This window comes from Formica exsecta, unplaced genomic scaffold (genome assembly GCF_003651465.1).
Source record: "Formica exsecta isolate Colony F162 unplaced genomic scaffold, ASM365146v1 scaffold458, whole genome shotgun sequence".
NCBI classification, from domain to species: domain Eukaryota; kingdom Metazoa; phylum Arthropoda; class Insecta; order Hymenoptera; family Formicidae; genus Formica; species Formica exsecta.
In genome coordinates, this window is record NW_021851814.1 from 585,075 (window position 1) to 596,914 (window position 11,840).

The 11,840-nt window shown below is 34.6% G+C and overlaps 3 protein-coding genes across 5 annotated transcripts in view; 1 reads left to right on the forward strand and 2 right to left on the reverse strand.

Moving 5' to 3' along the window:
• Window positions 1-727, forward strand: part of LOC115240943 — a 4,318-nt gene extending 3,591 nt beyond the window's left edge. The window contains exons 3-4 of the mRNA XM_029816399.1: window positions 30-248; window positions 404-727. Of these exons, the coding sequence (XP_029672259.1) occupies window positions 30-248; window positions 404-691 (507 nt within the window). The 3' untranslated portion in view covers window positions 692-727. The remainder of the gene's footprint in view (window positions 1-29; window positions 249-403) is intronic.
• A 46-nt stretch (window positions 728-773) lies between these two features.
• On the reverse strand, window positions 774-7,564 carry LOC115240938 (vacuolar protein sorting-associated protein 8 homolog). Of its 3 annotated transcripts, XM_029816393.1 has the most exons (13): window positions 6,553-7,564; window positions 6,025-6,303; window positions 5,574-5,867; window positions 5,263-5,481; window positions 5,011-5,190; window positions 4,679-4,924; window positions 4,470-4,610; window positions 3,941-4,399; window positions 3,067-3,812; window positions 2,023-2,967; window positions 1,477-1,690; window positions 1,209-1,415; window positions 774-916 (listed from the first exon to the last, which is right to left on the reverse strand). In XM_029816393.1, the coding sequence occupies exons 1-12, from the start codon at window positions 6,625-6,627 to the stop codon at window positions 1,314-1,316; spliced, it is 3,900 nt and encodes a 1,299-aa protein (XP_029672253.1). In that variant the 5' UTR covers window positions 6,628-7,564; the 3' UTR covers window positions 774-916; window positions 1,209-1,313. The 3 variants fall into 3 exon arrangements, with proteins under 3 accessions (XP_029672253.1, XP_029672254.1, XP_029672255.1); XM_029816394.1 differs by lacking the exon at window positions 774-916 and having other exon boundaries at window positions 1,177-1,415; window positions 6,545-7,564; XM_029816395.1 differs by lacking the exons at window positions 774-916; window positions 6,025-6,303; window positions 6,553-7,564 and having other exon boundaries at window positions 1,177-1,415; window positions 5,263-5,474; window positions 5,574-5,688.
• A 129-nt stretch (window positions 7,565-7,693) lies between these two features.
• Window positions 7,694-11,210, reverse strand: LOC115240939. The gene is made up of 5 exons (XM_029816396.1): window positions 10,865-11,210; window positions 10,043-10,792; window positions 9,378-9,960; window positions 8,947-9,267; window positions 7,694-8,807 (listed from the first exon to the last, which is right to left on the reverse strand). The coding sequence occupies exons 2-5, from the start codon at window positions 10,787-10,789 to the stop codon at window positions 7,789-7,791; spliced, it is 2,670 nt and encodes an 889-aa protein (XP_029672256.1). The 5' UTR covers window positions 10,790-10,792; window positions 10,865-11,210; the 3' UTR covers window positions 7,694-7,788.
• Window positions 11,211-11,840: the final 630 nt, after the last annotated feature.

The following is an 11,840-nucleotide window of genomic DNA, read 5'->3' on the forward strand; positions in this document are numbered from 1 at the left end:
TTAATTATTATTATATTAATATTATACAGATTTGTGAAAAATGTTCCAAAATTCGAATGGCCAGTCGCACTTTATCGCGGGAACCGTTATCCTTGCTCCTTAAAAGGATAAAGGAAGAGAAATCTTTAGCAAGAGAGTCATTGCACATTTACGAGAACGGATTTGATCGTGAGAATCTCGCAAAATGTTATGCTTTGCTGAATGAAATCGAAGATTTGTTAAGCAATCTAGAAAGATGCGACGATAAGGCACGTATCTATAACAAATGGTGCTTTTAAAGTTTAATGCATTTTTGGAATGTTGTATAAGAAAAATTTGTGGAATATATACTACGCGCCTATATATAGAAACTTTCTTTATAAACAAAATTATACAATCCATCTTTTTTTTTTTTAATTTGCAGTTACAAAATTATTTAGCTATATCAAAGTTGATTCCGTTTCTCGTCAAATTGAAATCCTCTATAGACGCGTACATCTCTACCGTCGAAATATCGCCCATCAACAAATCCGAGTGTTCGAAACTGGATGCTTTTACAATTCTCACGAAACTTCTTACCGGTGAATTATTGGATAATGAACCTATGGACCCGTATCAAGTGCTAGTGGATAATGCGCCTAGGAAACCAGTTTTCATTATTAAAACCAAACGCAAATCAGACATTCCGATACAGGTCGTGGAAATTACATAATTCAGAGTATATAATGATATTATAACACGAAAGATTAAATACGATTATTATCTAAAATGCAATCGTAATAAATATTTTGTACTTCAATAATATAATTTATATATTTGGCATAACCGTATAGTGTGTATAAACATTAGCGCGCATCAAACAAATAAAATTTCAAGAAATGAATCTTAATAATTTCTCTTATTGATACTATACAATATATCGCAGACTGAATGAGAGATCATAGTATGATTAGATCCAATATATGTGTAGCGCATATATGATACTACATACCGCTCTCACAAATGCGATCGTCGTTCTCTCAATATACATACTCGAAGACTAGATTAAAAAATGCCCTCGAGATCGGGGATAGAACAGGACGGTGCTAGTCTTAGCGTGAGGTCTCTATGACGTAGGAATTCCGGCGGAAGAAGCTGTTTTTTTCTCTGTAAAAATAATAGAAAATAGTATATGCAATGTAAAATATCGAAAAGATGTGTTACTAACTGGAGCGCAGACTGAATGAGAGATCATAGTATGATCAGATCCAATATATGTGTAGCGCATATATGATACTACATACCGCTCACAAATGCGATCGTCGTTCTCTCAATATACATACTCGAAGACTAGATTAAAAAATGCCCTCGAGATCGGGGATAGAACAGGACGGTGCTAGTCTTAGCGTGAGGTCTCTATGACGTAGGAATTCCGGCGGAAGAAGCTGTTTTTTTCTCTGTAAAAATAATAGAAAATAGTATATGCAATGTAAAATATCGAAAAGATGTGTTACTAACTGGAGGCGGAGACTCCGGGATGGCGAGATTGGTGACGATAGGCGCCCATCCTTTTATGTTCAAGCATTTGTAACATGATTTAGGTTCGCCCAAGCATGCTGAATGATATCCATGACCACAGCTGAACACCACTGCATAATCGGAACAATGTGACAATAGTTGTCTGCATACGGGGCAAGTTACGGAAACAGTGCCGCATGCTCTATCGGCAGTCCTGAGCAGCAAAAAAAATTGTATATTGCAACTGAACATATGTATATAGTAATTAGGCCATAGAAATTTGCAAATTTTCGTTTGAAATAAAATTTCCGTTTCATTGTAAATTTTTCTAAGCGGGTGAAATCGCATTGTTTTCTCATTTTTTTTTTTTTCATCGCTTAATCTAAACAAAAAAACTTCCCCTCTACTTTGTTATTGACTTATTATAGCAAGAAAACTGCCTATTGGGATTTGATTCATTGTGAAACTTTGCGAGCTCTCTCTTACTCTACTAAAAGCTAATAATTCAACATCTCTCGTTACATATAATTTTATAATTATCTGTACCTCAAGGATTTTTCCAAAGCTTTGTGAAGTTCCAAGCTCACTAATCGCGCGGTAGTTTCGACCAGGATTTGTTCGTATCGCGATTGAATAAGGACTCCGGACAGCAATTGCCGTATATCGCCCATTGTTCCACTCGTAGCTAACGGATTTCTCAAAATTTGCTCCAGTATGTTCGAGAGTATCGACGTACCGCTCAAAGATTCTAGAATTAATCTCAACAATTTACCGCTCAATTTGTCCATCTTTTGTTTATTATTCTCCGAATGCGATCGAAACGCAGCTTCTACGAGGGGCATCCAGTCCAGATTGCCCGCCGATCTTCGACATATTCCCGCGAGCTGCGCGGCAGCATGCACTGTCTCGCTTTCCGAAGCTTTATCCTGTTGATACATCTCCAGCTGATTTTCAAATTCCTTCAGCAAAAGATTAAACGCGTCCTGATAATTGCCCAATTTCTCCAACATTACCGCTTCCGCGTCCTTGCAATTCCATCTTTGAACAATCTTTAACGCCTCACCCAATCTACAGCCGTGCGGGCCGCGCAAATGTGCAATTACGTATTTCGGTTCCAACTCGCACATTAACGCCAAATATCTTTCCAAGTGTTCAGTCGTTAATTCTAGAGAAACGTCTTCCTCCTTATATTGCGTGATTTGATACAACGCTCCTAACAGCTTATACTCCAAGCTTAAATTGTTGTCAAGATTTTGCAATATCACATTGATTTTGTTCTGCATCCGCATCGCGATGATCGTGGCGAATTGACCGGCATTAATCGTCACGAGGTTCGAAGCGTGAGTCGATACAACTTGTTCCAATGAAACGGTCGGCAAACTCTCGAGCCAGGGCCATATATCGTGATGCCTAGACGAATCCAAGATCATACATTTGCATACTGCTATCCAATCCTCTCGCGCACTGTACAATAACTCTGCAACTCTTATGCTGCAACAAAGGACGTCGTGTGACAATGTAAATAATCGAACATTAGGAAAATTATAGATCATTGTGATCATCGCATTAAACATGACGATAAATACTTACAAACTCGCTCTATTTGCTAAATTTAGTAAAGCGTTGTCAGAAATGTTGCACAACTTTTTAGAATGCAGTAATCCCAACACGGCATTCTCTCTCTCAATCTTAAAGTCTTTCGACAATTCCACGTGCGAATCGATGCACAATACATCTATCATTTTCTTCAACATACTAGACTCTAATATAACAGTACTTTCCGACACTTCATTTGCCACAAATATAAGAACCATAAATTGTTGCTCCGTCGTGATATAATCGATATTCTTTGGAGTAAGCGGTGTAGTTGGCATAACAATGCTCAATAAGATGTCTATGAGTCTTTGTCGATGTCGAAGGCCCATTTCGGAGGTGAATTCTGGCTCCTGAAAGGCGATGGCTATAACATCGAGAAAGCCCTTCGCGTCGAATTGCAGTAACGTTCTCAAGTATGGATATTGCCTCTCCGTATCATTCGCCAGACTGGAATGTTGGGAGAGCAGGGCCCTCAATATGTCCGCTTTCGCCCTCTGCGGTACGCCTTCGGGAAGCTCATCCTTGGGAAATCCACGGCCAGCGAGGCAACAACTGGTATAAACCAGAATGGCGTTGCCGAGTTTTATGCAGTCTCGGGAAAGAGCTGCTATCGGATCGTGCAATAAATTTTGAAGTACCGGTACCAATTGATGAATGGGCGCTGTAAAATCCCCCAGCGCTGTTGTCTGAAGATAGATTAATGCTTCCCAAAGTCCTCGCCGACGACAGATTGTCGTTACCTACACAGACGGAGATGTAAACGTTTTTGAATCATATAAGAAAGTTTTTTACATGTTATAAATACCGTTTTTTTTTTTTAAATGTTTCGATTTCTCACAATAAATATGCTAATAAATGTTGAACTTACTTGATGAATATCTAAGCAATCCACGTTGAGTAAAATTATTATTGCCTCCAGCGAATCTACTTTATTTTCTTGATCGTAAAGAGTCATTAATTGTTGGACGATCAATGGCGGCAATTTCGATTGAAGACTTCCATCTAATAAAGGAACCTCGAGAGCGTGCAAGTAACTCGTTTTTAGTCCTTCTGATTCAAAGACTATGTCCCATAACTTTCCAAACAGCAAATCTAAATTCTCCAATTGAATACAATAATCGACGCAAGTGAGTACTATCATATCATAGTCCACGTTTTCGTTCATCATACACTGATTCAATTCGTCCATATACTGAATCAATACTTCGCAAACCTTGTCACGTGCTATTTGCCTGCGACGTTGCTTAGAACCACGAAGGCCGATAACCGCCTTCCCTTTGTCTTTATAAAAAGAGAGACCCAACGCTAAAGCTTCGGAGAAACGTTTCTAGAATATATTCAACAAAATAATTCATTCAAAATTCAAGATAGAACATTTTCTATAACTTTAAACTGACCTGCATAACCAAGTGTTGCAATCTTTCTGTCCATGTCCTTATACAAATCACGTGTAAACTCTTTGTACCTAATAACAGTAACTGTGTACCAAAGACTATAACGGTATTATAACACGCCCGTTCGCCAGCTAATGCCATTGCCTGTAAAAAGAAATACATTTTATGCATCTGACACTTAAAGCAGCAAAAAGCTATATATTTATATATACCTTGGAAACATTTCCGCCGGTGGATAATCCTTTAAAATGACTAGAGGCATAAGATATACCAACGCGACTCATATCCAATGTTTCCAAATTATCCTGTGCTCTTACATCCAACAAATGCAATTTTTCTTGATTGTCCAGTACTATGAGAGATCTCGGATTTAACCACCTCAAATTAGTTATCATATATGGTAGCGTCATTCTCCGAAGAGGTGATAATTTTACTCGCGAACCAATTTCGGTATATACCTTATCGATAAATAATATTTTTTAATTTGGTAATTCCTAATAAAAACAATCAAATAACATTATTGTTAAATAATATAGCAATATACTTGGTAAAAATGCACCACATTGTCTCTTGCAAGTGCTAATACTGGGTCGATCACACGAGATCCATCAGCTGTCTGTATGACAACTAATTGCCAAGATAATTGCGGCGGTGCTGTTGGAGCACCAGTTAATGAATGACTCAATACAACGCGCATTCGCGGTCTTATGCAGACTACAATTACCTACAAAATAAGATGAATATATACACATATTTATAATTGATATATACCATCAAATCTGTTGCAAATGATAACCTTTGATAAAGTTGCCATTGCTACTAATGTGTAATTTTTCAATGGATGCGACGGCAGATGATTCAATAACAAGGGCTCCAGAGTGCATACTTCTCCCTTAGAGCCGCTAAACAAACATCTACTGTCGCAACCTCGTACACCCATGACTCTAGTAAAATTCAATTCAAACACTGAGCCACCGCTATCGCTACATAGAGCTATTTTTGGTGAATCTGTAAACTAAAGCGGGTGTTTTAAAACTGTCGATTAGACAGATAAATTCAAAATGTAATAAACAATATATATGAATACACTAATGTTACAAAATATACCTTAACATGCAACACAGCGGTGTCAAGTGGATGTACATCGGTGAGAATTCTTAAAACTTTTCCATTACTACTATCTAACATCAAAATATGTCCTCTGACAAAACCAGCCAGCACTCTGCTGCCATCGTAATTGAAACAAAGAGCAGAAACGGAACCTTGATGTCTCGCTTCTTGATCGCACCATCGTAATGTTTGTGAAGAGTCAAAGCCCAATATTAGACCGTGGCTAGTACCAATCACCAACATGTTTCCTCCGGCTGCAACTGCACTAGCTAAACCAGCGTTGACTCTCTCCTGAATAAATCATATTGAAGAATGATGATTGTCTCATGCAAAATATTTAATTATGGCATATAACAAAAGCAAGTAACAATAATTCAAACATTTTTTATTTAAAAGAATACGAAACTGGTAATATTTTTTGCATAATAAAAAAGGAATAATCACTTACACTGGCTGATACAATTTGCGACGTTATTCCTTTGAGTATGACATGTCTTAATATGACACCTGAGAATGCTTTCTGAGATGTTTTAATAGATTTATTTAATGAATTTAATGATAAATGACTGCCAATGCTCGTTGTCTCACTACTACCAAGTTTCTCTCCTAATGGTATACCAACATCATCATCTGTTTCTGATGGCGACTCATAATCAGGTTCCATCAGTATACTTTCTAAGGTGGGTAATTCTTCCACGATCGGTATAGCATATTCCATATTATCTAACTAAAAAACCGATACAAATATTATTATCAGGAGCTAGAATAATATCGGAGTAAATTATATTTACGTTATGATAATAAAAGAACGATGCAATTACGATAGATATTGGCCATAATAATATGAAAATGGCAAAAATAGCTTAATTCATCCGATTAAGATTACAACTGTTGTACAGTGTAAAGTATTTTACATAATGTATCAAATTTATTGCATAGATAATTGTTGTTGTGTAAAATATACACACACAAGTACCTCCTCGATATCTAAATTGATAGCTTCTGTAACAAGACATTCGTCACTATCGGATACAAATTCATTCTCAGCCATTTTATGTTCAAATTGTATTATTTCGATTTCTCTGACAGATATATATACATAAATATTTGAAAATGGTTTGACACTTTTGTTTTCATTCTACATATTCGCGACTGAAGTAATCTACAGACGGCGCTCAGATAGAATTATTTAAGTTAAGGTTAAGGTTATATAAAGGAAGGTTAAGTTATCAATGCAGTCTAGTATTGGCCCTCGCAATCCGTGATGCATTGCGAGAGGCCGCGAGAGCCAATAACAATCTACCTTTTTGCATCTCTTTTCAATAGCGACTGCGCACACAATTGATTCTTTGCATGGCATCATGGGTAACGAGGGGTTGATAACTTGTCCTTCCTTAAACTAATCTAACCTTAGTTCCACTTGGCGATCGCAACGTTCATGAAATTATTTCATTCTTGTCGCTCACCAAAAATTAAACAAAGACGAAGATGATGCTCGCGAGTCTTGCGATTGCCAAATGGAACGTAACTTCATTCACCAAATCCTTTCCTGATTGAAGATGGCTACTTTCGAAAACGTTGCATCTCTCTCTAGATATTCATGTATCATATGACATTATTGGTTTGACAATTTTTTAATAATTAGTTTGACAGCTGTTTGACTAATGATTAAAAATATGATTAAATATAAGAATAATTCAATCTAATATATAATAATCTAATATATTAAATAAATATCTAATAATCTAATATATTCAATCTAATAATTTTTTTCATCTGCTGTTTAATGATAAATTTCATTGCCAATTTTTCTTACAGACGAGGTCATGATATAATAAATTTGATGTTATGATGTATGAATATCTAGACGCGATGCATTCGATTCAAACGTTGAAAGTTTAATTATCTTCAAGCATAAAGGCATTTCTGACATTGGAATGGCTGATTGGTTCTTGGACATTGATCTGAAATTTAACAAGCAATTCCCATGATAATAATAATAATGATAATTTGATAATTGAAAATTATGGCAATTTTCTCAAATTCAAATTTGCCTTAAATAAGAATGTCTCTATAAGATTATTTTCTTTAAAAAACAAAATTAAAAAAACAGCAAATAGAAAATAAATATTTTATTGCTATATTAAAAAAGTCCGCATTGTTGATTTATATTTTACATCAGGCACGTGTTACACGTTTCGCTATGTACGGTTCACGATGTATTATTCTGTTCTTTCTCGATAAAAATGTCATTTATACCGTTACACCATTTATAAATATAAAATACAGCTATGTACGATATTAAGAATTCTTTTAACAGAATGTCGTGTTGCTGACAATTTAACCAACGTAAATCCATTTGCATGTACAATTCAGTTTCCAACATTAATGCAGTATGATGCGAGTAACAAACATTGCTCATTCTTCGCGTCAGTATATTATCGGCGTCTTTAAATGTCTCCACCAAATCATTACTGCAAACTAATTCGGATTTCGCAGTGTCTGTGAGGAGATTCTTACATGTGTCGCATCCCTTGATGCGCGAATTACTTAGGATTTTCGCTGCGATAGCGTTGCAAATGTTATGGTAATTACATGTTTCCTCCAAGAAGGAAGTTGTTTCTGTCTCCAAGTCTAGCATGTGCGCATCTTTTGGCCAGCCGTCATTGCATCTATTTTCTAGTCTACAGACAAATTCTTTTAACGTAAACAATAACGATCCGTCTACTTTATTCTCGTTATTTTCCATGGTACGAGGTAACGCCAAGTTGTTAATCAGCAATGTTTTAAAAGAATTCTCAAATTCCGCGCACGTGGGATTGGCATTTCTTATATCGAAGGATCTAATCTGCTTCAAAAAATTTCGAAGAGTATCCTGGTTTAAAATTCGAGGTTTCAAATATTTAAATTCGTATGTGTTTTTCAGAATCATCCATAATTTGCAGAATCCTTTTATAGTAGAGATCCAATTTTTCAAAATAGTCGAATCTTTTAATTGGTTCTTGTCTATTGTGTTGACAAACCGCATTCTACGTAGTTTCTTTATTGCTTTCTCCCAAAATGGAAAATGTGGACTGTTGTGCGAAACAGCGACTCTTAACGGTTTCTCCGGTTTCAACGTATGCCCGTTTACAGAATCGAATAATCGATCAAAAAAGAGTATTATCTCTGCGGTATCGCGTCCTTTTTTCCCGGGCATTTTTAATGGTCCGTTGATTGTATTCACGCATCCTATGCACAAAAAATGAGAATATTACAATTATTAACAATGTATATATTTGTGTGTGTGTGTGTGTGTGCATTTAATGAATATAAATGTTTCTTTTTTCTCAAAACAGCCCCTTTATGTTAAAATTATATAAATATATACCTTCTAATTTAGTATGATGGTGTATGAATGCGCCCATTGTCATGCTCAAAATCTGTATAGCATTTTTAACTTTTTTTTTTTTTATTTTGCTTTTTATTATATGCTCCGCCGTAATTTTCGGCATTAATCGATATACACTATGAGTCAAGTCCATATGATAAGCTTGTTCAATAATCTCCCATGAAGCACATTTTCGTTCTTCTCCTTCCACATAATCAAATTCAAGATCATTATTTAATAAATTGTTACGTATGCTTTTAATAAGATGTGGTGGATCGTACAATGGGATTATATCTTGGTTATTTATCGTTATGTAACCATCTAAAAACATACAAAATATTTAATAGATTGTTATATTTTGAATAAAGGCTTATAATGTAAACAATTATATAATCTACAAACGATAATCATTTGACGAAAAATGCACTTACAATATAATTGTCCTTTTTTTGACTTTAATCTCGCCGAATCTAATTTTAGTTTATTTATAGCCGTAATATTCCTTTTTTCATCATTGCATATAAAAGCTACTAGATATAATCCACTGTCGATTATAACTTTAGCAATATCTTTGATCCATTCTATGAATTGATCAGTTTTTATGATACCGTCGTAAAAATAATACGCTAGTGGAAGTTTCCATCCGCTTTGTATGCCACGCACCATAAAAACTAACGCGTGATCGGCAAACCGTGCGTTTCTCTTCTTTCCAAAGTCTTCAAAACCAAGAATATGTTTCTTTGTTGCGTCATAATCCAAGTGAAGTTGCAATAATATTTCATCCCACATTAAAAAACACACTTTATCTCTCTCTTTCATTAATCTTACTTGCTTCTTTAGATGTTGATTCATAAAGTGGCTTGGACCTGGATGAATGTTAATCTTTTGAAGTATAGATTGTAATGTGCGCATGCTGGGCAAATTGAAAACTTGTGACAGATATTGATAACTTTTACTGGATTGTTTCATGATAGATAAAGCTGCAATCTTCTCATGTAATGTGAAATATTCATCCTATGAATAAAATTACATTAGTTTGTCAAAAGTTTTCATTATATTGTGTAATGGTATTTGGTGTAATCTTTCACTTACATACCTTGGGTGCATATTTTGTTGTTTTTATTTGCATTTCCAGAAATGTTTGTTCGACAGGTTTTAATGAAGATAGCAGCTTTTCTATTGCAGGGGTCTTGCTATATTGCTTGGCTTGCCTTAAACGTTCACGGAATGATAACTGCCTTTTTACAACAATTTCTTGTTTTTTTCTTAATATACATGATAATTTATATAACTTCCACATTTTTGGCGTAAACTTGTGAAAGTGCTTTCCATGCAATACAGCATGGAGGTCTAATAAATTATTTGTTGTATTTTCTTCTAAGGGAGACTTCGGAGAATCCTCATTCATTGCACTAATTGTGTTTTGCGATACTTCTACTGCAGATTCTTCCTCTTCTATTATCTCTATTATTTCAATTTCTTCCATATGATCAGTTGTATTTGTATCCATTGTTTCAGGTTCTTTCATAGTCGCATTTTCCTCAGTATTATTATTACTATTATCTACCACCTCACTGTTATTGTTGCCATTATTTGGCAGATATAACGATGGTATAACACCAGGTTTTAATCTTCGTAATCTGTATGTCGCTTCATAATCACTATCCGCAAAATGTCTATAACATACAACACATTTTCTCAATTGCTCATCGGTTAAGTCCCGAATGTTGTCCGAATAAATAGCCTTCTTCCATTTATTCATCATGGTTACATCTTTGGGAAACATATGAGAAGGTAGATTCACTCCTGTAGAACATCCTAAAACGCAGCAATGTCTACCCATAACCTAAAATGATAAATAAATTGTTCCAAAAATTTCTTTAACCGAGCATGAACTTATGCTAATGTTTATATTTACTGTAGTTGCGGATAATAGTGATTAAACTTGGCAAAACTAAATAAAACAATGTTAAATGAGAAAAACATGGACAAAATTCGACATTAGAAGCTTGAGAGGGGCCACGCCGCCGTTTTTCATGAGACCGTTTTCCTAGCTGATACAGTGGCGCTAACTGGATCCATTTTAAAGCCGGCGAAACTACATGGCCAGAACCACTTTTTGATGCCATGGTAAAACGATCGGTTGGTTCATGTCCGTGCTAAACACATTGGTGGATCAAAAATGCGGGAAAATATTATGGATTTATTAATATTTTATTAGCTGCGCATATGATGTTTTGTCATTCTAATATATTCTACAGCGATAATAAATTATAATTGAAGTATTTTTATGTATATGCGCATATAAAATGAAATAAATTTTTTTAAATTAATTCTTTTAATAATTTTTTTCCTGATTTTTAAATATAACCTGTAGAAGATGTTTACAATAAATTGCTTTCACTTTTTTCTTATTCTTGAAAAGTATTAAGCATTTTAAACATTATCAAATCATGCTTTTAATTTATATTTATAACTTTTTATTATTAATTTTTTTTATAATTATATTAATCAATTAATTTTTTAATTTATGAATTCATCAATTGGATGCACTAGTGCGCACCGATGCACATTAAAAACTATTATAGACAAATTTATATAAGCATAATTAATTATATTTTTCTACAGTTTTAACTCTATTCTTTTTTTAAGGAGTTTTAATTGTTGACAGCGTTAATTAATTTTTTCATATTTATATGATTGCCGGTGATTCTATCAGTTGTTAGATTTTCGCAAAATGTCATAAAATGTCAAAAAATCGCGGTGTCCTATGCAATATTGTTTTTTTAGCGTATAAAATGTTAAGAACATTTTCTCTATCTTGTGGAATTTCACTTTTTTTACTGGTATCTTTTTATCAGCTCGAGGAATTATAATTAAAAAAAAGGATCTAC